At 39.5% G+C, this 27,880-nt stretch overlaps 3 protein-coding genes across 4 annotated transcripts; all 3 read left to right on the top strand.

Moving 5' to 3' along the window:
* The first annotated feature begins 650 nt into the window (after positions 1–650).
* On the top strand, positions 651–5,766 carry ltb4r (leukotriene B4 receptor). The gene is made up of 4 exons (XM_058624703.1): positions 651–943; positions 2,631–3,176; positions 4,447–4,723; positions 5,101–5,766. Exons 2-4 carry the CDS (start codon positions 2,692–2,694, stop codon positions 5,464–5,466), a joined length of 1,128 nt encoding a protein of 375 aa, XP_058480686.1. The 5' UTR covers positions 651–943; positions 2,631–2,691; the 3' UTR covers positions 5,467–5,766.
* Positions 5,767–8,947: 3,181 nt separating this feature from the next.
* On the top strand, positions 8,948–23,107 carry LOC131456403 (solute carrier family 12 member 3-like). Of its 2 annotated transcripts, none has more exons than XM_058624702.1 (27): positions 8,948–9,128; positions 9,895–10,051; positions 10,498–10,623; positions 10,712–10,787; positions 11,636–11,731; positions 11,840–11,979; positions 12,310–12,420; positions 12,520–12,634; positions 12,712–12,842; positions 12,942–13,026; positions 13,716–13,873; positions 14,017–14,124; positions 14,484–14,607; positions 14,685–14,786; positions 15,636–15,791; positions 15,882–15,981; positions 16,077–16,188; positions 16,310–16,438; positions 17,042–17,148; positions 17,334–17,416; positions 17,517–17,585; positions 17,799–17,903; positions 18,035–18,146; positions 18,864–18,950; positions 19,554–19,689; positions 19,780–19,847; positions 21,680–23,107. In XM_058624702.1, exons 1-27 carry the CDS (start codon positions 8,962–8,964, stop codon positions 21,816–21,818), a joined length of 3,099 nt encoding a protein of 1,032 aa, XP_058480685.1. In that variant the 5' UTR covers positions 8,948–8,961; the 3' UTR covers positions 21,819–23,107. The 2 variants fall into 2 exon arrangements, with proteins under 2 accessions (XP_058480685.1, XP_058480684.1); XM_058624701.1 differs by having other exon boundaries at positions 16,304–16,438.
* Positions 23,108–23,236: 129 nt separating this feature from the next.
* Positions 23,237–27,601, top strand: LOC131456925 (C-type mannose receptor 2-like). Its single transcript, XM_058625619.1, has 6 exons — positions 23,237–23,410; positions 23,891–23,960; positions 24,225–24,578; positions 25,067–25,289; positions 25,766–25,863; positions 26,692–27,601. Exons 2-6 carry the CDS (start codon positions 23,927–23,929, stop codon positions 27,054–27,056), a joined length of 1,074 nt encoding a protein of 357 aa, XP_058481602.1. The 5' UTR covers positions 23,237–23,410; positions 23,891–23,926; the 3' UTR covers positions 27,057–27,601.
* Positions 27,602–27,880: the final 279 nt, after the last annotated feature.

Genomic DNA, 27,880 nt, shown 5'->3' with positions numbered 1-27,880 from the left:
TTTGCTGCTTTTTCTTGGGGCTATAGATCGCCTTCTCTGGCTGGAAATTGAAATTGTTTGTTCATCACTTTCTCCTGTCACCTTAGTTCATAGAGGAAATCAACGAGCCACTGCTGCCTCCATCAGTAAGATCATGTCATGTCATCTTGTCACTATGGTGTTTTAAAATGTGTTGTTCAGATTCAGTCAATGGCACAAATGGACTTTGGTGCAAGTGTCTGTCTGAGTCCCAGTGCCATTAGACCATCCCTTTAACTTGAAGATATGAGTAATTATAGCTTTAAACTTTTTTTTTTTTTTTTTTTTGTGATTATTCGACAAGCAGATACAGGCAATATTTTTCCTGAAACCTCTGAGTTTTGTTAGGTTGTTTTTGCAACTCAATACGTCGTGTTCTTCACTTGAGTTATGAGGAAATATGATGAAAAAGAGGTCTGGTGCAACACGATCAAGGTACGGATTTAATGTCATGTACCAACAAGGTCTTTCGTTGCTTTTTACCGGAACATTCCCCACCCCGCTTCCCTCACTTATTCACCGCCATGACAGTATGATGAAGTGTTGGTCTTCCCAAATTATGTTGCCAACAGTTTCACAACGTTTTGAAACAAAGTTTCAGTTTGCTGCATGAATGAAGGAATGAATGCCACATCATTAAAGTTTCCTGAGAAGAGATTGCACACACCTCTACTACTGAGGATATAATGCAGTGGTATGATATGCAAAAGGATGTGTGAAAACTCTGGTTTCCTGTAGTCACTGGGTTTCCCCTCACTCTTTCACAATATCATTTTTCTGTGTGTTTTTCTCTCCACACAGTCTTTAAATCAAAGGGGGAAGCTGAAGATGTAACAGATACAGTGTAAAATACTCCGGAAGTGGCAAATCTGTGGAGTGAAGTGGATTTATTGTGTCGGGTTTACACAGAGAACTGGAATTAAAGGTCAGTTTTATTTTTATTTGATACAGCTGTTTGGAAATGGGTACTGTTTTGATTTTAGTCACAATTATGTTTGTTCAATTATGAAAGCAGGTGCCCACAAGAGCAGGATTTGTGAATTAGTTTTGTGAAATTATAAAATTGACGCTTATTTTCCAAAAATAACTTTTCAGCACATGTTTATATCTCTGAACACTGACCTCTAAAACGTAAAATGTATTTTTTTTCATGGTGACACTCTGATAACATGTTAACAGTATGTAATAGGGAGGCGATACTATGGTATACCACTTTATTGAGAGAGGTATTGTGCTCATTTCTGCCTAGTAACCATTCGGGGGGTCGAATTTAAATGCGTAATGTTAAAATTAGTGAATACATTTTTCATTAAATGAAGAAACTACTTGATTTTCCCAATGTGGTAGATCATTTATGAACCATAGAACAGCACATGCAGGCCTGTAGTCACGTGTATCTTTAATTTGGCGTACAAAAATAATGGTTACAGCTCTGTGTTTTTAAAGTCCGTATTTAATTTCTTTGTTTCTTTTATGATTTATAGTAGTACCTTGATGTGTACTATTAATCAGTGTATTCATCGGGGGAGAAGGAAAGCAAGAAATCTTGTGGGCCGATGATGTGATTGGATGGCGGGCCGAATGGGGCCCACAAGCCTGGAGTTTGACACATGGTATCTAGGATGAAAAATTTTCATTTGCCTATTTCAGTTTAGTTTTACCGCACTAATACCAGGATATCACTTTGAAACTAGATTTATTGTTAAGCTTATTGGTTTAGTTGTAACAAGGACAGCACACATTAATAAACAACGCTGAAAATTAAAGCCAACAGGCAATTTTTCTGTCATTCAACATGTAGAACAATAACCCTTTAACACCGAGCTTATTGCAGACGACACGTTTGCACAAGCACACTTTGCATTACCTAATTTCACTCCCACTATTGCTTGTGTGTTTGCCACCAGAGAGGAAAGCATTGGAACACCTGTGCAATAATGTGCCTTTTTTGACGCACTTGATTTTGAATGTACAATAATAGACAAAGCACATTTCATGCGTGTAGGCCCGTGTCTTTCGTGGATTTTCCTCTTTTAAAGCAGTTTTTCTTTTTGTAAAATTGGCACAGGATGTGAACATGTCATCGGCATATTATCAGAGATAGTTCGTCATCGATTGCTCTTGTGTTTTTAGGCAAAAGACATACATTTTGGTCTATTGTTACTGCTCAGTGCTGTCGCTGGGCTTTGTTTTTGTGTTAAGTACTGAGCAGGTTTCAGGTTTTTGTTTGAACCACGAAACGCAATATTCTATGGAATAATGTGCCTTTTTTGACTCAAACAAATGTTGTAAAACGACAATTTTTTTCTGGACAAAAATGGGCAAAAGCACTTACTCACACAAAAACGTTCGGATAGACATCTTGAGGCTTAGGTGTCAAAGGGTTAAACGGCAGAGAGAAATCATAAAGTTGTGTTACCAAAATGACAAAAAACAGAAACCCATTTTTTTTGTGTGTATGCAGTGACAACGGTAAACGTATCATTTTAAGACGTTTGCAAGAGTGTTCTCCGTTGTGTGGATAAAGAAATAAAAATGAGGGTATGTTGTGCAACGCTTGCAAAAATGTTTAAACGACATATCCTGTTTCCTTCCTTTTTGTCTTTTGAAAGGTTGACTCTGTTTCACTTGTAAGGGAGACAAGCTGATAGCGTTCGAACGGTTTGTTTCGAGATGGTGACTAATATCACCACCACCACCACCTCCGCCGCCCAGGCGTTGCCCATCAGCGTCTCGGCCCAGGTCGGCATCGCCATCCTGACCCTGGCGTTCGTGCTGGGCTTCCCCGGGAACCTGTTTGTGGCTTGGTCGGTGTTCTGTAAAGTGAAGAAGCGCTCAGTAACCTGTTTGTTGGTTCTGAACCTGGCAATGGCGGACGCCTTTGTGCTGCTCAGCGCGCCCATGCTCCTGCGGTACCTGGCCGGAGGCCGGGGCTGGGAGTTTGGGTCGGCGCCGTGCAAGCTGGTGCACTACCTGTCGAACGTGAACATGTATGTATCCATTTACCTCATCTGCCTGATGAGCATGGACCGATGGCTGGCTGTCACAAGGCCCTTCATCTCCCAGAGAATGCGGACCAAGCGCTCACTGCTGTTTCTCCTGCTCGGGTTGTGGACTGTGGCGTTCATCCTGGCTCTGCCGATGCCTTTTTACCGCAGGTGAGATGAAAACCTCTTTTTTTAGCTTTGAGCCTGTAATATTTAAGGCAGTGTTTCCCTATACAGGTCCTCAGGGACCCCTGCCCTGCATGTTTTAGATCAATTGATTGATTCTGTAATGACCCCACAGCCACGCTGGTGGAATTTGTTTTCAGTATAGATCTTTTTTTCCTGAGCAGGTTCCAACACTAAATAGCATTAAACATCACAACACAAACAACACTTTAGGCCTCGTGCATAAAGCGTTAAAATATGTATGTCATGTGCTTGTTGAGGGGTGTTCAGAGTGGAGAATGTGTATTGCAATGGAATGAAAGTGTTTTTAAAGTGGGATGTTCTCACCACTGTGCACCACAATGGAGTTGCCACCCTAAGAATTAGTGATAGCTATAGTATGACCTCTGATTTAACTCATTCCGATTACACACCAGCAGTGAACACACACACACAAACTGGGTCCAAGAGCAAGGGTGGTTGGGTACTTTGCTCAGGGGCACCCCAGCTCTCAACCTGTCGCGGGATTTGAACTGATTTGACCCTCCGCTTACAAACCTTATTCCCTTCCACTTGGCCATGGGCTGCCATTAATGTGGACGCCAAATGTAGGTCTTCGTCCAAGTGTCCAAAGGAGCTGGCATTCAAATCCGACTCAAAACAGCGTCGTTTTCATCCATGGTTCTCAAACTGTGGTACGTGTACCACCAGTGGTACGTCAGCTTCCTCCGGTGGTCAATCAGAAATACTGTTCTCCGGTGTATACCAGGATATGTGATCGGAGTGGAGCTGAGGAATTTTGGTCAGAGTGTGTGGAAAAGAAAAACAAATAAAAATAAATACTTATAAAAATAGTCACCTTACTGTATCTCTATCTTATATCTTAATCTAATTGCAATATACCAGTGTAAATGTGAGGAAGAGGAGGATGATGAGAGAGTGAATTATCTTCCTGTGCAAAGTCAGTAGCTGTATATTTTCTCAGTTCACCAACTAAATGCTTGTTGCTGCCTCCTTGTGGCAATACCTGTACCACATATTAGACAGTGGAGACACACTGGATTTAATTTAATGTAACCTGGAACCCATTCCTAGTGTAAATAAACACTCTTTCAAGTCAAATTCTGAAACTCAAAAATGTGCAGTTTGATGTGCAATAACCACTACTCCGCCGTATGTACTCTAGATAATGAGTGAATTTTCATTTTTTGGGTCAACTCTCCTTATATAAATACCTAACAAACCACTGTGTCCAAACATTTCCTTTTGGCGACAGCGTCCTTAAGGTGCAGCTACCAAACAACATGACTGTGGTCATCTGCGCTCCCTACCACTGGCAGAGCGTCGGTCACAAAGTCTTCCAGTACCTGTTTGAGACCATCATGGGCTGCGTGGTGCCCTTCACCCTCATCAATACCTGCTACACCTCCGTCATCTGCCGCCTGCAGAGCGCCATGTTCCAGCGCAAAGGCCGAGGCACTCGCCTCATCCTGATGATCATTAGTGCCTTTGTCGTGTTCTGGCTGCCGTATCACATCGTCAACATCATAGAGGTTTGGCTTGAGTTACTGTTGTGACAAGGGCAATTTTTTTTAAGGGATAAAACGACCATCGGAGATTGAAACATGTTGAATCAAAATGACTGACTTCACTAATAATTATAATGATGCTACGACAAACCATTTTAACACCACTTTTTAGTTTGAAAGGTCTAAAATGACTGTACCGGACACATATCGGTATTGGTAGATACTCAAGTTTGTGGTATTGGTATCATACAAGGAAAAGTGGTATCTTGCCATCTCTAGTCGTGATATTTTTATAGTATTACAAAGTATTACAAGCAATACTAATGCTAACAATAATAGCCTTACTCACTGGTTTCCTTCCTTCCCTCATTTATTCAGCCTTCTTTCCTCTCTTTCCTAAGGTGGTCGGTCTTTTACAAGACAACAAATCGTTGATCGTGGCGGCTAAAGTCGCTCGACCAAACGTCACGGCCTTCGCCTACTTCAGCAGCGCAGTCAATCCCATCCTCTACGTGTTCGCCGGCAGCTCCCACATCCGCCAGGCCGGCCTCAGCTTCATGGGTAAACTGTTTGAGGGCACCAACTCGGAGAGCAGGAGCACGTCCACCTTCAGCCGCAGCGGCCGCAGCAGCTGTCCGGACGAGAGCACTGCCCTGCACTCGCTGTCCGTCAAACTCACCAAGCCTTTCAAGAGCAAGAAGGCGAGGAGCGACAGCGAGGCGGGAAACGCAGTCGAGACTCTGGCCGGTGTCGAGCCGCTCCAGTAGAGTTCACCTCGGACAATATTTGTGAAATCATTTCAAACTTTGCTTTAAATATAAGTTTTATGACTGTTGGAATTAAACAGAAAAGCCTGCCATGAAACAAAAAATGGTTCGAAATCTGAATCCAACACGGAAATGAAAAGTAATACACAGAAAAATAATGACTGAATCAGTTTCTGTATTTATAAGACCTGGTCATGTAAAGCAGTGTAAATAATAACAAATCATTTGTAATCTTTTAATTGTCCTAAAATGGTGAGGATTTAGCCAAAAAGCAACTACTACAATTTAATAAAACTTTCACACAAGCACTCAAAGTGGTTATGAAATGTCTGTCTCTGTACGGATGCTGAGGCAATGTTCAGCAGCATAAATGGAACATTGCATGAGGTGTATTTCATCACATTCAAACAGTCAAACAAGCCGGATTCTTTTTTCTTTCTGTGTGAGAATACTTGAGATGACAAATAGTCACATCTGCAGCTCTTGCTTGATGTTATCATTTACAGGAAACTTTGCACGGTGAAGATCAATTTCACCAGCTGTGCGAGCGCGTAAACTCACTTCAGGTTCAATACAGCTACAGTCGACAGGATCATTTCCATGGTTACCCATCAATTGTTCCATAATAACATTATAGTGAGATGTAAATCGAGTGATCTGAGATAGTGACACTTCTGTATCTGCTCTCAAACAGAATAGAAGGTTGTTGTTTTTTATTAAACAGCTGTGTATTACAATTTAAGCACTTTATGTTGGTGGGAATAAGGAGGACAGCAACGTGTGGATATAAGTAGAATAAATTCAGTATATACACAGTATATACTGTATATATACAGTACATCTAATATATCCAACAGTGAATGTACGTAATTAGACATGATTAGTTCGCTTGCTGTTTATCTCGGCCCGTACAGTATAACGTAAATGTATGTGGTTCCGAGGAAACTAAAGGTAACCATGATCGTGTATGAGGCTACACCCAGTAGAGGAAGCAGGAAACCATGCTGTGGCAGCCGTTTGTTGATCTAAACAGTTTCCTGCTCGCTGATGAAATAAACCAGAAAAAAACAAAAAAACTGAACGTCCGCAGGTCAAAACAGTGTCACATGGGTCAATGACTTTGTTTGAATCAACATCAGAGACAAATGACATGATAGAGATGGTCAATAAATGGTGTAAAATATCTGAGATTAGATGGGACTGTGTGGCGAAGTGCGTGTTGTCTTTTCTGGAGTCAACCTCTATGCCGATGACAGGAAGCTGTTTGGGAATGTGCTGTTACATTACGGACAAATAGGACAAAAGTGTTTGTGATCTTGTTTGTCGTCACAAATGACAGACGTGTAAAAGGTATGTCTTTGAAAGAGCTTGAAATGGCACAAATGTGTTAGTTTGAGAAGTCTGAAATGACTGTATCGGGCTGATAGTGGTATCTGCAGATACTCGAGTTTGTAGTATTCGGAATCAAAATTAGCTCAGGAAACAAGAGAAGGAGTCAGTTATTTTATTAAGAAGAACACAATATTGTGAAAAATAAACATAAGAAATATGTGTTTAGTGAGAAAATATGACCTTTTAAGTTTTATGTCAATAAATATTGGGGAAAGGACAAACAGGGAAGAGCAGGGACTTACAGAAGAGGCAGTGTGGGCACGCCCTTGTGGCCCCTGAGGGGACTTTTGGGTTTACAAAATCAAGTGTCAACAGTGGCTTTGTAATGGATGCCTTTGGCTTTAGGTGAAATGAATGTCAATGAGTCAGTGCACAGTCTCCAGTTTGTTATTTCAAGGATAAAAATCACAGTAAATATATTATATTTAGATATTTATATACTCCAATTTTTAACCATAAGAATAAAACAAATGTTACTGCTATTCATACAATAGGTGGTGCCAGTTTTATTGAAATGTCCTGTCTAATAGTTATTGTTTTCTCACACACTTCTTCTTTTTGAAAACAACTTAAATTGCAATTCAAAAAAAGTGGTATATGATTTTTATGGCCTTAAAATTAAAATTAAATTTTGTCCAGAAAGTAATTCTCTTTTATTCTCTTTTTTTTAAATAGTTATATTTGTTTGGACAATATGATACTTTTAGTGTGTTGTTTTCTGTTGTACTTGCATGTTTATTTTTATTGTTTGTTGGTTTTTACAGCGTTCAGTAAGGACACATGTAGTTAAAAGCTATATGTGGCAATTGTAAAAAAAAGATTTTTATATTTTGTGCATTTTTATAAATACATTTTCTGGCTTTGGGGGAAATAGGAGAGAAGTTAGAGTACACTGTGAAGTACTTTCACTTTTTTTGGAGTGTGTTTTCACCCGGCTGACGACTCCAGACCACCCACACTTGCCTTCGTTTACTCCAAACACCTCCATTGTTAAAACGTGCCACATGTCGTGAGTAGCGTGTCATGTATTTATTTTCCCAACAGATGCGGAGAGTGGACAAGCAAAACACAATATTTAACAAATTAACACTTTTAGAGTTGACATTTGTGATGGACTTAATTTCCTTTTTCTAATGCTTGTAAAAAAAATAATTGGAAAAAGATTCAATTTGAGTAATTTCCTTCATTTCTCTTTATCACGAGAGTAAATCATTACTTAAGAGAACCAGTAAGAATGAAGCTTATGAAGTAATTAATTAATTCAAAGGGTGGCTGTTTGTATGTGTGTGTGTGTGTGTGTGTGTGTGTGTGTGTGTGTGTAGCTGGGGGGTGGGGGTGTTGTTGTTGGGGTGTGTTGATGGGTGGGGACATCTCCCACCTCACTAAAAGTACCTATATAAAGAGTCGCTGTGTGAAAATCTGCTGACATCAGCTGCAACAGTGAGTACCAAAACCTTGAAATTGAATTGTTTAACATTCTACTAAATACATAATAGAAAGTCATATTATTTTTTAAATCATCTCATTTACTTAACGCGATTTTAAACTCTTTAGGACCATAATGTACATTTTAATTGCAATTGTTTATATATATATGTATATATATAAATATATATATATATACATATATATGTGTACATATATATATATATACAGAACAATAACAGTTTCAAGCTTTTATTGAGGTTGGGTATTTTATGGTTTACCCTAAAGTTAATTTATAAAAGTATAAATTACTACAAAATACAAATGAAATATATTTATTTACTTTTATTTTAACTAAATTTAGGTGTTACTACTTGTCTTTTAGTGTAATGATATGAAATAATTTGTTCTGTAAAGTAAAAGTTGTTATATCACAACCTAGTTGTCAGATATCTGGTTTCGATCAGAGCTGGTGAATCAGTCGACAATACTCAACGTTCATTATTTGTTTGATACAATACAGTTGATTATATTATGTAAAATGTTGTCTTTTCTGATTGTTTCACTGTTTGAAAAGAAGTAAAACAGTTACTCGTGTATTATAGGGCTTCTCATACACTGTCTCATGTTGAAGTTCATTCATGATTATTTCATATAGGAGTCAGATAAGATCCAGCCATGGGACAGTTCACATCCAAACGTGACAGGATGGGCTCAGGCAATCGCCGACAGGTTAATTTCTCCTTCAACGAGGGCAAACCTCCAAACAACCTGGACTTTAGCAGTAGACGGGACAGTGACTTCCCGATTCCTCCACCCATTTCTGTCATGAACGTGGAGTCAAGGTTGGTGCTTCCAAATCACAATCTTCTACCTTTCTTCTAGTTCAACTCAAACCAAATTAGACCACAGTAAAAATTGCTGTATCCGTAGATCTTTAGGAATCTTTAATCGCAGATGACGGCGTTAATGCTTGATGGTGGGCAGGTCTGACACTTTAGTTCTGGAAGCAGCTGTCAGAGATTAGCAGAAGAGTGTCTGTCATGGCTAACAAGAGTTGAACATTTTTTGCTCAAGTGATGGTGATGTCCCACATTGTTGGGTGCACTTTGTCCACCAGTAAACCCCTGCAGAAGGCAGAACCTTGTCTCTGTGTGAGCCAAGGTTGAGGGTTTAAGCATAATTTCATTGGCTAGCACCTGTTGGCAGTGTTTATTTTAAACCGTGACATTTAGAGGAGCCCTATTTTCAGTTGGCTATGCAACTAAACATCTCACATCTATACAATCGTGGGGACACAAACCGTCATACGCCAAGTTCCCTTTCCGCTTGGCCATGGGCGTATATTGGCGTATTTTACTGTTATTGAGTTCTTTATTTTAGGGGTTTAGGGAAGCTTGTCTCCTACTCAGGACTCCCCTTCGCTCCCCTGTACTTAGAACCATGTCAGTTGGCATATTTAACTGATAAGTATGAACCCACGATGCAGTACGGCAAGGCCGAACGTTCCTCTATTACTTTGTTCTTGTTGCATGCACAATTCAATTCTGTTGGTCGTGACATTAAAGTGATATTTGCTGCACTGATTTTTGTGACCTTCCTTTTTGCTAGTGAATTGGAGCGCCGGGGCTCGAGGGCGGAGTTGCGCAGATCCTCTATCTACAGCACTTTAGACCTGGTGCCACAGCTGGAGTATTATGCTAGCACGCTGCCGCGCCAGCAGCGTATAAGTCGACCTTCTCTGGTAGCTCTCCGCAAGACATTTGATGTAAGTGTTTAACTTCTCAACACAGCATCTCTCTATCTAGATATCTTTGTGGGTGTGTTTGAAATAGCATTAAATATTCTTGGCTGAAATGGATGTTTTGTCAATAATTCCTCTGGATATGTTACTGATTTAATGCAAATCAGGTCTGAAAGTCCTCAAACTATCCTACATTTGCAGAAGGTAGTTAAAGTCTTATTTCATGTTACAGCAGCACAAGTAGTGCTTCGATTCACAGTTACAAACACACATGGCGTAATTTTGTATTCTAGTATGGGGGTGGGGAAAGCCAGATTCAATCTCATGTGGTCACCGGAGACGCACCTGGGATGTGTTTTAATGCTAGTCTTGCGTAATGCTGTCCACATGTGATCGGATCATTGAGGACAGATGTCAATAGCATGTCTGAACTGAGCCACTGATGTTAAAAATTACAAATGTGACTGCAGGAGGTGGAAGCAGGCAGAGCAAACGCCACCACGGACTCAGGGAGCAGTCAGCCAGACAGTGGAAATGAATCACAGGGTCACCAGGGGAAAGCTCCCGTTCAGTTTGGTTGGGTGATCGGGGTCATGGTAAGTGGTCGGCACACAGGCGCCAAAACATACCCAGGAGTTGCTTTGTTAGATTTTAACACCAGATATATATAAAAACTTGTTTCAGCTTCGTTGCATGTTGAATATGTGGGGGGTCATCCTGCTTCTCCGGCTGTCGTGGATCACGTCCCAGGCTGGAATCTGTGAGTTGTTGCATTCTTGTTTTCTTTAAAAAAAAAAAAAAGGTACTAAAAAAAAGAAGCACATTATCCATTTAATAAATGCAAGGATGGTTGTTCTCGTAGAAAAATATATACTGTAAAATAAGTGAATAAATACACGAGTAGTAGTACAAACATGTACACATTTAAACACAATTGTTAGCATGTGCCACAGTTCCCAACTCACCACCTTAAACCTGGAAATAAGACATATCAAAATCCATGTCAGTTCATATTTTTAGACTGTCAAGAAGACTGATTTTATGCACTAGTATCTTAAAGAATTGAGTATTTTTAAGTTTAATGACGGTAGCAAGACTTGGCTTATAGTGCTCGACATGCTAACAACTAGCGGCCAACTAAACTGGAGGTGGATATTGTGTAATAAAAATGTCCCTGTTTTTTTTCCCCAGACACAAAATCTATTTAGAGAGATTTAAGAAAGTGTTTGAAAACCACAACACTCAAATTCTACTTGAAACAGCACACTTAAATGTCCACTTTAGCCTCTGAGCTATAAGCTGTGTTCATTTTCTTGCGCATACCGTGTACTAGCTCTTGCATGAGGTGAGATGAGATTAGCAAGAACTGCAATGGACACACAGCTAAAAACATGGTGTAATTGATGCAGTTTTCTTCAGCATGTTCATATGTTTCTCAAAAAGATATATCTTGTCCAACGAACCTAAGTTAGCGAGCCATTGTCAAGGATGGGCTACATGAAATAACAGATTCACATTATCTGAACTCAGAGCCGTGTGCAGAACTTGTTACAGAACAATAAAAACTGTTTTTTAATAATGATTTCTGCCTTTCTTTTGTGGTTTCAGTATTGACCTGGCTGATTATCCTCTTGTCTATGATGGTGACCTCAGTAACAGCTCTCTCCATCTCTGCCATAGCCACCAACGGGAGAGTGACCTCAGGTGAGTCTCTTCCTGCGTCAACACTTTCAATCTAGTGTTAAAAAAAAGAAGAATTAAACTCAGAACAATAATAATAATAATAAAACAAAATAATCTGCACAATTCAAGGTGGAACCTACGTCATGATCTCACGCTCTCTGGGTCCTGAAATTGGCGGCCCGGTTGGGATGATCTTCTCATTCGCGAACACTCTGGCTTGTGCGCTCAGCACAGTTGGATTTGCAGAAGTGGTCAGTGAATTAATGCAGGTAATGATAATTCATCCATTCACACTCTTGAGGGTGTAGATAATCCATAGAACAAGAAATCAACTTTGTCTCTGAAAAGACAAGAAGTTCAGATATCACGGTGTGAATTTGTGTTGTTGTTTTTGCTGCACTTATTATACTTATTAAATTAATGGGAATTTAAATACAAACAACAGTGTCACATTGCTGTGTAACACATATATATGTATATATATATATGTACATGTGTCCAGGAGTTTAAATGTACAATTATTAAAACATACATAGCTTTTATATACATGACAAATAATGTTTGGATTTCACATGAATTATTTAAATGTATGTTTGCAGGAGTTTGGTGTCACAATAGTCGACCCCACCAATGACGTGCGAATTGTGGGTGTTATCACTGTGACGGCTCTTCTGCTCATTTCATTTGCTGGAATAAAGTGGGATTCTAAGGTGAGCACATACTGATACATGTCGTTCTTTCGTTTTTGGAGTTGTCCAAGTTGTCTAAGTTTGACTCTAAATCCTACATTCTTATTTCTTCCCCTTTAGACATATATTTTGGCTTTTATGTTTGTATATATAGTCTCTTTTTCCAACTACTTTGTGGGCACATTCATTCCACCCAGTCAAGAGAAACAGGCCCAGGGCATCTTTGGTTATCGCAGTGAGTTTACTGATGGAAGCAATGTAAATGTCAGTTTTAAACATCGTCAGCATACATTTAACGTTGCCTGTCAACAGGTGAAGTCTTCATATCAAACCTGAAACCAGACTGGCGGGGACCTGAAGGCACCTTTTTCCAGATGTTTGCCGTTTTCTTCCCCTCCACCATTGGCATCCTGTGTGGAGCAAACATCTGTGAAAACCTCAAAGTATGACAGGAAAGAATGAGAGATGTACTGTATGACTAACGTGACAGCTGCAAACAGAACATATGTTGTATTGTTGTGATGTATTGTTAACTTTTGCAGGACTCTAGTACTGCTATCCCCAAAGGCAGCCTCATGGCCATTTTCTGGACCACAATCAGCTACTTAGCTATTTCTGCAACTGCAGGTAAGTTGCTAATTATCTGTACCAAGGTGTTTTTCTTTTACCCATGTTTGTTTATTTGTTAGCAAGAATATGCTAAAAGTGAAAAACTGATTGGCATCAAACATAATGGGCGGTATGGTCCATAGTCCACAGCGGGAAAGTGTTCTTTATGGATCTGGTTTACAGGGAAAATCAAAAACATGGTGCTAAATTGAGTGCTATTCATTTTTAATATGGTCATATATTGTTTGGATTTTCCCATTATTTCACTGGTAAATCATCTGAACACAGCTTAGTTCCAATTGATCTTTCATATAAAGAGCAGTGTCATCTGCATACTGTGTCAGCCAATGAATATTATGAATCTTCTACCGCTTTATCCTTCACATGAGGGTCGCGGGGGGCCAATCCCCGCTGACATACAGCAAAAGTCGGCATACACCCTGGACAGGTCACATAGAGACAAACAATCATTCACTCTCACGGTCAATTTAGAGTGTCTAATTTGCCTAATCCCCAAATCTGGATTTAAACATGTCATAAATCACATATATGTAGTCTGCTGCTTTTTGTTTTGTCCTTGTGGTCTCGACATGTTTGGCGTGTCGTAGTTTTAAGTGCATATTATGTTACCAGTCATATTAATCTATGAAAAAGTAAAAATGAAAACAAATCATTGCTTAAATATCTGGATCTTCCTCTGGCACCAGGGTCATTTGTCATACGAGATGCTTCCGGGAATATCAGTGATATTCTGCCTGGAAACAATACCGATGTCTGCGTGGATCTGGGATGTAACCTGGGATGGAACTTTACGGCGTGCATCGAGTCGCAGTCTTGTAAATATGGTCTGGCCAACAGTTTAAAGGTAATAGTGGAGAGAACCTCTGACTGAACACTGACACATTGATGTGCAAAGCTTTTTCGCCTGACGCATGTTTATAACCAGCCTTGACAGACCTGGAATTTGTATATGAAATAAATTGGATTTCCTCTTGACTTTGTAACCAGGTACTGGGGCAAGCGTCAGGTTACTCCTACCTCGGCACAGCCGGTATCTTTGTGGCCAGTTTGTCGTCTGCCCTTGGCTTTTTTGTCTCGGCGCCTAAAATCTTTCAGGTGAGAAACCATGTGTATTTTGCATTGATGTAAATGTCACTTTAATTGTCATAAACAAATATACATCAAATATGAATGAAGAGTTCATATTTGATTTGATACGGTGATTGTAGTTCAGCACATCAGTATGCATGAAATGAATGTTAACGTTAACATTTGCTTTTTTATGTTTGTGTGAGAAACACCTTTGCAATTTTTATACAAAAAAGACTTTCAGTAGACTGAAATACTGGTATTATATGTCTTTTATTTAACTATACTCTCATGTAACTTTCACCTAAAGCTTGTGTTTCAGATTTAAGTATTCATGAGAACGGTATATAAAATTAAGACTTTTTTATTTCTTCTTTATTTGCCAGCATCTGTGCAGAGACAACTTATACCCATACATTGGATTCTTTGCGAAGGGTTATGGGAAAAATGACAAGCCACTTCGCGCCTACATCCTTTGCTACTTTGTTGCTATGGCCTTCATACTCATTGGTGAGTGCCGGCGAACATGACAGATGTTTGAGAGTTAAATATTGGTCATAAGGTTCCTGATTTTTCAATCTCCACAGCTGAGCTGAACACAATCGCCGTCTTGATCTCTAACTTCTTCCTGTGTTCGTACTGCCTCATCAACTTCAGCTGCTTTCACGCTTCAATCACCAACTCACCTGGTGAGTGACCTGCTTTTTATTAAAAGTTTATCAATTATAGTCCGATTTACTAGATTTCCAAGGGTAACTGATTAAACGTTACTGTTTTGGACGAGCTTTTTGTTAATACCCATTTCACTCTTCTGAACATTGACATTTCATGGTTGGTGCTAGCATTCTAGATGTTTCTACTTCATTTAAGTCTGTTAGCAATGAGTCTGAATTTTCTGAAATTGGGGGCCACTGAGCATCTAGTCTGGCCAGTAGGGGGCCAGTCAAGTGAAAAACTTTTTTTGACACTGATATTGCAGTGATTGATAGTTCACAGAATTTCAAAATAAAAGTGTCTGTGTTGACATGGAACAATATTTATCGCAGGATAAAAATGTGAAAGTGATGCAAAACTAATCTCTCTTCACTAAAAAAATATACTACTACTATTAAGTGGCGGGCCACATGAAATGGATCGGAGGGCCACAAGTTTGAGACCTCTGGTTTAAATCAAGGGTGTTGAACTCAAGTGACCTGGGGGCCACTGAGCACCTACTCTGGTGCTCAGTGAACATACTTATGATCCAAAAAAAAACTTTGCTTGGAGGGCCACATGAAATGGATTGGAGGGCCGTGAGTTTGACACCTAGACCAATACTATTAAACATGGAATTATTTTATCTTATGATATCATTGAGGCTACTAATTCCACAAAACCTTCTTTGAAACATTTGAAAAAAGTTGGGCGTCCTCTCACTGCCTCTGGCTATCCGCTATGCCTTGCCTACTTCCTTGGCTTTTCTTTTCAAAGTGGAAGTCTCTATCCATTTCACATATATACACTGTGGTTTCCTGAAGTCTCACTCTCACCCCCTTCAGGTTGGAGGCCATCATTTCACTATTACACAAAGTGGACGGCCTTGTTTGGGGCAGTGAGCTCTGTGGTGCTGATGTTCCTGTTCACTTGGTGGGCTGCTCTCACCACCGCCTGTGTTATCTTCTTCCTGTTTGGATATGTCAACTACAACAAGCCAAGTGAGCATGAACAAAAACGACGTTTTGAAAGTGTGATGCCTCCTGTACAGACGTGGAGAATGACTTTGTGTTATGTGTTAAAATACACAGAGGTGAATTGGGGCTCGTCGGTCCAGGCAAGTATATACAACATGGCCTTGTCCTACTCTGTCTCTCTCTCTGATGTGGAGGATCATGTCAAGAACTTCAGGTGAGCAGTCAAATGTCTCCACATATTTATTTATACACATACTGTCTCTCAGAAATAGTAATTATTTTTTTTCTATTCTTGCATTTATTTCTCAGACCGCAGTGTCTCGTCATGACTGGTCCACCAAACCAGCGACCGGCTCTGGTGGACTTTGTCAGCTCCTTCACCAAGAACATGAGCCTCATGATCTGTGGAGACATCATCATGGTCAGTTGATCAGTGCTGAAATTTTGATCTTGACATTAAATCTTCCAATATCTTCCAATCAAAGGGCTAAAAAAAACACTTTATTGTTATTTGTTTATGTCCTTGATGTCCTAAGGAGCAGGACAGACAGACTCGGCTGCCGGATGCCACTGAGTGGCTGGTGAAGTGGTTGAACAGGAGGAGGGTGCGCTCGTTTTATACTCCTTTCAGTGCGGACGGCCTCAGAGTTGGCGCTCGACAACTAATGCAGGTATAAAATCGGTAAATTTTGTCCCATTCCATCCAATGAGTGCAGAAAAATGATATCTAATGTATGCATTGATATATTTAATGATCTGGGGAAAATATGTGTATGGGCAAAAGAATTGGGACGCCTGACCAGCAGGGCCTGTAATGACGGAGTTGATCCCCCTCTTGGAGACTTTCCTCAAGATTTGAAAGGGTTTCTATGGGGATTTGTGTCCATTCATTCTGTAGAGCATTTATGAGGTCAGGCACTGATGTTGGACGAGAAGGTCTGGCTCACGATCTCTGGTTCCAGTTCATATCAAAGGTGCTCGATGGGGTTGAGATCAGGGTTCTGTGCTAGGCCAGTCAAGTCAAATCATGTCTTCCTCAAACTATTGTCCATTGTCCAAAATGTCTTGGTTTGCTGAAGCGGTGAGATTGTCCTTCAATTGGAGATAAGCGGCCTAGAGCCCAAAGTGTGATTGAAACACCTGAATTCAATACATAACAGGTGTGGCCAAATACTTTTGTTCAATATAGTGTATCTATATTAAGTAACTTTCATTTTTATTTTTTGAAAATTGTTCAAATATGACTTATTCTTTTTTTTTACACCACTCCAAAGGCTTCAGGTCTTGGCAAATTAAAGCCGAACACTCTGGTCCTGGGCTTCAAGACAAACTGGAGGGAAAGTTCTCCAGAAAGCATCGAAGATTATACCAACACATTATAGTAAGTGTACATTTAAAAAAACTCATCGGTATTGATACTTACAGAAGCGTATAGCATTCACTTGAAAGTCGATGTTGTTTTTACGATCTTTCAAGCCCTTTTTCAATTAGAGCTACATATATATATAAAATATTACAGAATCTTCTTTAAATCCACCAATCACAGTCTCCCTCAATTTTCTCCAGTGACACCTTCGACTCCAGTCACTGCGTATGTGTCTTGAGGATGATGGACGGCCTGGATATCTCCGATCCTTTTGACTTTGAAGGTGCAAAATCCAAACAAATACGCGTGTTCCTACATATCCTACATATTCATTTGATTAATTGAACTATGGCGTCATTCCGAATGTCTCGCGTTTCCTCCAGTGAACCACGGCTTTGAACCCGACAACACTGTGACAGACGACAAACACCAACTTCCTGACATAGAATCAGGTGAGCCCCCCCGTGGATGCACACGTAAATGATCTGATGACTCTGGGTTTCCTCTTATTCACCTCTTAATCCCTGTCTTACATCGACAACACTCTACTATCATTATAAAATTATAATAATCATCTTAATGTTGAGCACCTATCTATTTGACCGAATATGAGTTGTGACAGTTTTTTATGAATAGCTATTTTTCAAAAATTGCTTGTTTTGCAGTCGACAACATTCCCACTCAAGGTGACGGTGACCAGGTCAGGACGGTGTTTCAGAACGACCAGGGGAAGAAGACCATCGACGTCTACTGGGTAGCTGACGATGGAGGTGAGTCCAAATTAGACCTGACCAAACGAGCACCGGTTAATTCACTCCCGATACACTGATGCTTGAGTTTCCTCCTCCTCCTCCTAAACTGTCGTCTCTCTCTCTCTCTCTGCTCTTCTTCTTCTTTTTAGGTCTGACCCTGCTCGTGCCGCACCTGCTCACCAGGAGAAAATGCTGGCGCCACAGCAAAGTCAGGGTCTTCATCTTGGGAGACGAGCACAACATGGAGGAAGGACGCAACAAGTAGGTTTTTGACCAGAAAAATCAACAACAAGCCGCTTATAAGACTTTATAAGATTCTCATAAACGTGAATTAGTTCATACAAGTGTGAATAAATGTACAACTATATGATCTAAGATAATGTTGTGAAGGTCTTCTATAGTTAATAGATAACAATAATCTTTTTTTGGAAACACATTATCTTTGATCTGTGGTGTTTAGTGTGAAGTATTTATTAACGCTAATAATACACTGTTCCCTCTTCAGATTAAGTAGCTGCAAATTAGCTTTTTTAACTGTTAATAAGTGCATAATAAAGTGTTTGATAACGTCAATAAGACACTGTTCCCTCTTTAGATTAACTAGCTGCAAATTAGCTTTTTTCAACTGTTAATAAGTACATAATAAAGTGTTTATTAATGTTAATAAGTGCATAATAAAGTGTTTAATAACGTTAATAAAACACTTTAGATTAAGTATTTGCATTGGGGCGTTGTTAACTGTTATTAACTGCATAATAAAAGGTTTATTAGCCTTTATTCGGCCTTAATATATATGCTTAAGTCGTTTTACTAACCGTCTCGTTAAAAAACTAAACATAATAATATATTTATTTATTTTATTTATTTGTGCTTATAAATACCTTACAAGCCAATACTGTGTTTCATCATATCCACACTTACACGAAATATTACCTAAACTAATTTTTTACTCATAATATTATTTTTGTTGTCTTTTAGGATGATCGCTCTGCTGAAGAGGTTCCGTCTGGACTTTGATGACGTCATAGTCCTAACAGACAGCGAGAGGAACCCACATGCGAAAAAGTACGTCCACACAATTGTCCGTTTTTTTCCACAAATGCGGTCACTCGTCATGTTGTACTCACACAGTTTGACCATGAGGATTTATAAAGATATAATATGTAACATTTCTTCAACATGTACTTCAAGTATCGAGTATATAAGATTTGTTCAGTAGTAACTCTAGCCAGAATGTCTCTTAACACCCTTTCAAATCCGTCATGGAAATCCATATGTCTTTTCAAGTTTACAGAATCTTTCTCACAGGGAACCAAACAAGTTCTTAAATGACGTACTGTGTCTTTAAAACTCTTTAGACCACACCCTGAAAAGTGATGAGTGACTTTTAAATCTACCGTTCACATAGTTGACTCTCGTTCCCCCTTTTAATGATTATCAGATTAAAAATGGAGATGTGACATGTTAAAAATAATCTTTAGATACATTTATGTAATTAAAATATTATTTGAGTTATTTTGTTTTATTTTTGTACGTAATGTTTTAAAAACCAAGGTTGGAGCTTAGGGCCCCATAAAGGCTTGGGCCGGCCCTGCTGGGGAAATATTGCCGAAAAAACACCAAATTCAAACTTGAAATTCAAATTTCTCTGGGTTTTCCACTCCTCAGCCTGAGCAGGTTTATGGACAATGTCGCCCCCTTCCGACTGCATGATGAACAACAGGAAGACGTCTCGATCGATGAGCTGAGACAAAGAGAGCCGTGGAAAATGTCAGACAAGGAGTTTGAGGCCTTCCAGCTGAGGGTGCGTGGAAACCTGGACCTTTTTGTTGTCGCTGTTGTTGTTTAATGTGACTCGGTGTCAGGTTCTCACTTTGATTTTCTTCCCTGTCAGTCTGAGAGGAAAGTGAGGCTGAATGAAATCATCCGCAGGAATTCACAACACGCTGCACTCGTGCTTGTGTGAGTACACTTTACATCCACTCTTATATATCAGACTGTTCAGCTTCTCTTTAAAGATTCTGCTGTTTGTGTTTCGGCGGAAAATCCTCCAGAATCGACCCCCTTCATACTTTCAATGAATATCAGGAAATTCAACTTATTTTGACTCTTCAGCTTTTAAAAGACTTAGCTTTATCTGCTCCATTTAAATGGATGGATGGAATCTGCAAAGCGTCCAAAACTTGTACATATTTTAAGCGCTACTACTGCAGAATTATTTGAGCTAGAGACTTGATTTAAACTTTGATTATTATTTGAATATTCACCTCAGCAACAGAAACCATTTAAATATCAAAATAAATTCAACTTACTTCGACTTTCCAGAACTTAAAAAATTCTGTCTTTTATGTCCCATTCAAATGAATGGATTAAATCTTTAAATCCTCTTAAATGTGTACATATTTTGAGCGCTACTTCTTCAAAATACTTAATTTATTAATCCTGCCACAAGACCATACGCTGTTCAGCTTCTCGTGTCCCATTCAAATGAATGGGGGAAATCCTCCAGATTCACCTCCTTCACACTTTCAGCTACAGATTTTACATTTAAATGTCAGAAAATTCTGCTTGTTTGGGACTTTTGAGCTTTTTAAAAGAATATGCAGCTTTATGTGCTCCATTCGAATAAATGGGGCAAATGCTCCAAATCCTCTAAAACTATAGAGGCTTTATTTAAACTTTAATCCACAAGACACCAGACTGTACACCATTCACCTTGTGTATGTGTCCCATTCAAATGAATGGGGGAAGTCCTCTAGTTGTGAGAATTTCTCCAGAAAGAAGTCAGCAAGATGAAATAAATCTATGCCCTTGGGTTTTCTTTCTGTCTAAATTGCCATTTAACCTTTTTACTTCATTTGTTTGGCGATGCAATTTATTAAACTGTTTAGAATCTTGCTCAAAGGAACATGGAGTCAATGATAACACAAGGTTCCGAACGTAGGGCTGGACAGAAATAGCTAAAGGGCCGACTGACACTGTCAATGTGCAACGATAAGGGTTCAATTGTAAAATGGATCACTTAACCATTGACTGATGTTCGACAAGCAGTTTGTGAACGAAGATAGATTGAGAAACATCACTGTACTTGCTATTTATCTGTCTTAAAGGAAGAAAATTCAAAAGTAGGGTAGAGTATTGGGCTCAAGACAGAACCCTGAGGTACCCCCACATGTAAGATGTCTTGATTCAGACTGATTTATAAAAACAGGTCTGAGGAGAAACATTGTAAAAGCCCAACCACATCTCCAAGTCTCTTTATTAGAATCTTATGGTCAACAGTGTCAAAAGGGGCGGAGAGATCGAATAATCTCGCGAAAGACCCTAAGTCAAGCAGTTTCTGTCCAGTGCATTTTGCGGGGAAAAAAAATGGCCCTGACTGCCGTTTATCTAAAATTTGGTGTTTCTCTAAAAAAGAAGTGAGCTGCTCTGCTACAGAACGTTTGACAGGAACAGAAGTTTTGAAATTGGCCTATAGTTTTTCAAGATGCCTGGATCCAGACAAGGCTAGGATGATATTATTGTCCATAATCAGATCATTTATGACAACATAAAACTAAGAAAATATATATTGCGTTTATTTTTATTTTTTTCTTCCTGGAACTCGACTGCAAATATTTGCATCCTGCATCAATGTCCTATCTCTGAGCAGTGTTCTTGTTCTCCAGAACTTATTTGCTTTTGTTTTGAATAAATGTGCTGTTAACAAGCAGCGTTTGTTCCTGATGTGTCGCTGTGCTTCGATGCATGTAAATGAGATGGTTTTTTTTATTTTTGTATATATTTATTTATAGGAGCCTTCCCGTACCACAGTGTGGCTGCCCCAGTGCTCTGTACATGGCCTGGCTGGACACTCTGACCTGCGGCCTCCACTGTCCCGCAGTGCTGATACGAGGAAACCAGCAGGACGTCCTCACTTTCTACTGCCAGTAAAAAAAAAAATATTTGAGGGTGCATTCACACCCAATAAAAGTTCAGCTGAGGGAAAATTCATTTTTCAGCTGGTTCGGTTCAACTGACAAAGGCAAATCTCAAACACTATAAAGTCATGTGACCGCTCGGTCAAAGGTCAGACATAATATAGACATGTAGTAAAAACTCAAATCTCTCTGGATGTTTATGTTAAGGAGCATTGGCAGGTTTATCTTTATCTGTTCTGGTGATGAGCAGCACCCTGAAGGCCGGTCCGAACTCTCATCCATGTTTCCCATTGAAGAGGAGAGAAGCCGCCTCGCCTTGGAAACGCGCTGGTTTACCAGCAGAGGAGGACAAGTTGAGTTCCGTCTATCACGGTCCTCCCTTCTCATCACTTACAGACGTGGATGAGAAAGAACTATGAGGCGTCAGCCATAAATACTACGCTTCCAGTGAAAGGTGCGGATTCAGAGTTCACTTGCAAGCGGTGTGAGACCTCTTCTTTCAACCAGACCAGACTTCGGTTGTCTGATCCGCATCAGAAGTCTCGGACTACATTCAAAGAAGTCTTACTGAGGAGGAAAAAGCCCCAGGGTTTGATGACATGAAGTTCAAACATTGGCCTGGAAGGACTAGATACACAGTTCATACTTTTATTTTATGACTCTCCCTTTGGTAGAACTCACAGTTTTCAATGGGTCTGAACCACATTTGTATGGTGTCCCACAAGGCTCTGTACTTGATCCCCTTTGTTTTGAAAAACAACGTTGTTTTTTTGTGAGATGAATGCAATATATTGACGTTGATATTTTCATTATTGTAATTAAAAAGGATTGTTAATGTAAATGGGATTTAAATAGTTAAGTCCATATTCCATTTTGGCGTTTATCAACCCCTTCATTGGACATTTAGAGGTTAATGCACATCAGTCATGGTGATTAATGCTAAGAAATGTAACTTAGATGATATAAAAAAAATGTCAGAGCCTATTTTTTTATTTGTATATGCAAGAAAATATTCACGAGAACTCACTCTACTGTAAACCCATTGGTTATTGATGACGCAAATTTAATTGACATAATGTACATAAATACATAAATGTACTTTGTTACTTTTTATGTCTTGGATATAAAAGTAGTTAAAGTGGTTAAATGTGTTTAAATATTCACTAAATACAAAATATTAAAGTATTTTTATTATGTTTTATTTTCTCATGAAACTAAAGGTCCATATAATATAGATATTCACGATAACCATGTCTGAAATCCTGCTCCAAATAAAATGAAATTAAAGTAAAAGGAATTTAGTATGACAGCGTTTTTCTTAATCCATGTGGTGAGATTATGGCTGAATTTTTTAGTTATAGATATAGAGTTTTATTTACTTAGTATTTGGGTGGCATCCTTCTCTCTCAACAGGCCTCACACGTCTGTTTTCTGTTGCAGTATGTAAATCGTACCCTGACCATGAATCGACACTATTCTCTCTGTTTTTAAATATTGAAATTCTGACCTTGAAGGCGGCTACAAAGCAGCGTCCACCTGCTGCGAGTTTCAGTACTTGTCGAGGACGATCACCAGCGAGCAGCCGAGGAAGGAACATTGATAGATGTGAGTTGCATCATTTACTACATATTTCCTCCAGCAAATGCAGTATTTTACATGATCTGTAACCACTCTAGCGTTAATTAACCTGCTAATGTACGAATGAATTTGAAATGACAGCCTTTTAAGCCATATTTGTATTATTGGTATTTATGTTTGTAGACAAGCAGCTTGTTGTGTTCATTTATCGATGATTAAAAATGGTTTATGGTGTAGAAATGGCTATGAAATGTAGATTCCCAACCTAAAATAAAACCCACTCACACTATAATCTCTGTCCATCGTGCAGCTTTAGCCCTCTTACGCTGTTTTTGCTTATGCAAAATTTTTGCTTATTCCTTAGTATTTCGTGGCCACTAATTGGAGTTTTTTTCTCCCGATGTCACGTTGTAATTGTAATTATTTTTCAACTTTAATGAGAGTAAAGGCTATCACATTGATGATGGATAAATTATAACGAGCACAACCTGTGTTTTATGCTCACAGAGGAAGTTGATAGAAGTCTCATCCAACAGAGCGACGATGCTGAGTCTGTTTCTGCTCATTCTGCTGATGGGTAAGTGACAACTCGGCAGAAACTCCAGTGGCAAAAGAAATGGCATCATGTGATCCGACAAAGATGGTTACACAGGATGTGACTCGCATCACAATCCTCCAGATCCGATCCTTTTTATTCAGATGAATGCACTGGGTTTTATTTGGACAGTTGTTTACATCCGAATATAGCGCTCCATGTAGTCAAAGCCTATGTTGGATTCATGAAAGAAATTGGGTAAATAAACTGACTGCTCTAACGCTGTACTTTATTCTGCCTGTTAAGGTGGGTTCTCTCTCTTCACGTGTGATCTCTATGAGTACAAATTCATTAACATAAGTAAGACGTGGACAAATGCTCAGAATTACTGTCGAGAGCATCACACAGACCTGGCCACAGTGTACAACATGACGGACATCAAGAGACTGAATCTTTCTGAAGGGTATAAACATCAAGACAGCTGGATTGGGCTCAGCAGAAAGAAGAACAGGACGTGGCACTGGTCTCTGCCTGGAGTGGAGTATAATGAAACTCAATTGAATTTGGCTGATGTTGAACATTGTGTGACGATTGACAAAGACAACAACAAAAATACAAAGCACTGTAGCGATTGCAAGTTCCCATTTTTCTGCTATAACGGTGAGTTAAGTTTAAAACCTCTTACACTGTAAGCATGTGTTCACCTGTTCAAAGTCTTCCATGCCTTCCATAGAGTTCTGGAAGTCTCATTAAACTCGGCAGACTCACCCTTATAATGCTCCATTGAACATTTAGACGTTGCAATAAATGCATAGTGTGTTGTTTTTGTTCTACTGGCGATCCATGAATCCTGCTAGTGAAGCGTCGCAATCCGAGGTACGAGGTCCCGCATGAAGTTTAAAACCGGAGCATATGTCCCTGCAACGCTGTCAGTCAAAAAAAACGGCTCCGCCTTTCAGGGACGCTGAGCTTCCGCGGAAGTGACGACGTTTATGCCGCATTTATTCAATCAGCGTCGAGCTCACCAAAACAAAAAACCTAGTCTGTGTCGTCCCATAGAGAACAGTGGAAGCTGTCGCTACTGGTACACACACACATTTTGTAAAATTGTAATTCACATGATTCTTGTTTGTGTGTGTTTTCTACAGAACGAAACCAAACAGTCATCCCAATAAATTATACATTGAACTGGTACAATGCCCAGAAATACTGTAGAGCAAACTACACAGACCTCGTCAGTGGACACGATCAGTTAAAAAACTTAACATTCAATCCGAGTTATCAACACTTCTGGATTGGCCTCTTCAAAAATCTTTGGCAGTGGTCAGATGGACGGACTTTCTCTTTTAGACACTGGCGTTGTCCCTGCGGGTGAGTTTGTGTGTGTGTGTGTGTGTGTGTCTGTCTCTCTCTCTCTCAGCGTAGCAGTGTCTGTGTTTGTGTCGTGCGCTGCATTTCCCGCACACACTGTGCATCACAATAGACGGAGGCCACGCAGAAGCCCGACAGCTGCACACAGGTGGATGAAGAGCAAATAAAAAAGTACAGATATGTGTATTTTGTTGTCAATTTCTAAACGATCCTTGATAAAAACATTTCTTTAAAAAGTCAAGAATTTGCTCAAGCACTGATCCAAAACCCGCAGACTCTTTGTTCAGTGTCATATAAAAGTCACAGGGTCTGAGCTTTTTCATTTGTAGCTTCACATGGAGCGCTCTTCTCTTCAACTGCGTTTGTTTTTAGTGATTTGACTGAATGGACTCAGTGTTACCTTGCACATTTAAAAAAAAAAAAAGGGAATACAATTTGTCTTTATGTGAATCATGTGGGAGCTATTTCTCTTTCAGTGAAATTGGTAATAACCGGAACTGTGCTTACATGACTCAGTCAGGAGAATGGATGTGTGATGAATGCAAAAACAACAAAACCTTCTTCTGCTACGAAGGTGAGTATTGTGACAATCGAGCGTCACCGTCAGCGTTCAAGTTAGAAAATGGAGCTGAGATTGTGTAATTATTTACTTTATGAGTTTATACAACAAATATTTCATCGTTGTGTTGTTAGTGCCATATATTGAAGCGGAATTGTGCGAGTCTGGTCGCCTTTTTCTCGACAGTACCTATGTTTACAGCACGTCCATGTATTGTCTATACACTTTTATCCCCACTGTTGTAAAAACTCCCCGCTGATGCTCCGCCCTCCCTTCCCCCTCTCCTGGCCTTGTGCATTTGTTTTCATCGGAGCCTGCGAACATGACGTGTCCATGCCAGGTTTTTTTTTTTTGCTATTTGGAAAAAGCTTGTCGTTTCCCCTTCCTCGTTTCTCACTTCGAGAAACTACAAGACTCCAGTCTTGTATCAAGTACCGTAAAGGGATACTTGAGTAAAAGTACAAGTATGTTACTAGAAAATGACTTTGGTAGAAGTTGAAGTCACTTCTTTTTTTTCCTAATGTTTCTTCGGTAAAAGTCTTAAAGTATATGACCTTCACTGTACTAAAGAATCAATACCCCAGTTAGAGGAAATGTGCTGGAGTAAAAGTAAAGGTTGCTGGAAGTACAAAGAAACAAAGTACAGTACAGGTGTGTGATTTTTGTACTTAAGTACAGTAACAAAGTATTTGTACTCGGTTTCTACTGACAGCCAGTAGGGGGCAGTGGAGGCAGTCCCCGATCTCTATTGAACCATCACAATGACACTGAAGCTGTTACATTAGGATACAAATCCTGCATAGTTGTGATTTATTACATTTTTCATTGCATTTTTTGTGCCAGATAAGTTGACCCTAGTGGAGAGCAAGGAGACCAAGGAGACCAAAACCTGGCAGGAGGCCTTGGATCACTGCAGAGACAAATATGAGGACATGGTTTCCATCACTAACCTCCACGACCAGAGGTGGGTCCAAAAGCGAGTTGACGAAGCCGACACAGACTACATCTGGCTGGGACTGCGCTACACCTGCACTCTGGGGTTCTGGTTCTGGGTCACCGGTGAGGACCTGACCTATGAAAACTGGGCCCCGGATTTAGACGCTGACGTTTGTCACACTGCTGTAGCCATGAAGAAAGGAAATGGCCATCAGTGGTTTCGTATGCCTGATGAGGACAAGTTCAATGTCATCTGTGTCAAAAAACGTTAAGCTTTTAAAAGCTTTTTCCACATTTTGTAAGATTTTATAACGTATTGCAGTGGTTTAATACAAAATGTGGTCGTTCATATATGTTACTGGGCACAGATGTAATCTATAATATTTGTCTGTTGTTGTTTTTGTCCACTTTGCTTTACATGATTACATGTGTTTCTGTCTCCTGACATTTCAGTGCACCAATGTTTGAGTCAGTGTAAAACACTCACATACACGTTCCTCTGTTGTTGAATACAATTACACTTGGTGTACTTATTTAATCACCTTAAATAACAGTTTTTCTATTATTCTTAGTCAAGACTCATGCTAGAATAGTGCCGATAAATGTGAGAAATTGTTGTATTGTTATTGTGAGAATTGTTTTTAGTGGATTTTTACGCAGCGTGCCTAATTATTTGTTACATTTCTGTTTAAAACATACACAGCGTACACAAGTGTGTCGTGACAAAAGGTGGCAACATCGATCACATTTTCAAATAACGAGTTACATATGGTGGCTTTACAATTTGTCTGTGCATCACATGATCATACCAAGGTGTCATTCAAAGTGTTTTATTTACAGAAATAAAAAAAAATGTAAAAGATTAGTAAAAAAAAAAAAAAAAAATAAAGCTCATTAAAATGTCTGCTGATGTTGTTTTGTTTTTCCCTGGTGTGATCACTGGAGGGCAGACTGTGGTGTGTGTGTGTGTGTTTTCCAGGTATAGCTCATGTTGTGGGGACCTAAATCTGTCAACACGGTCAATGGGGACAAAAATCAAGGCTCCATAGCATAAATTATTACATTTTAAGGTAAAGACACGTTAATTTTTTTAAGG

This window comes from Solea solea, chromosome 3 (genome assembly GCF_958295425.1).
Source record: "Solea solea chromosome 3, fSolSol10.1, whole genome shotgun sequence".
Taxonomy (NCBI): Eukaryota; Metazoa; Chordata; class Actinopteri; order Pleuronectiformes; family Soleidae; genus Solea; species Solea solea.
This window is presented reverse-complemented; position numbering and strand designations above follow the sequence as displayed.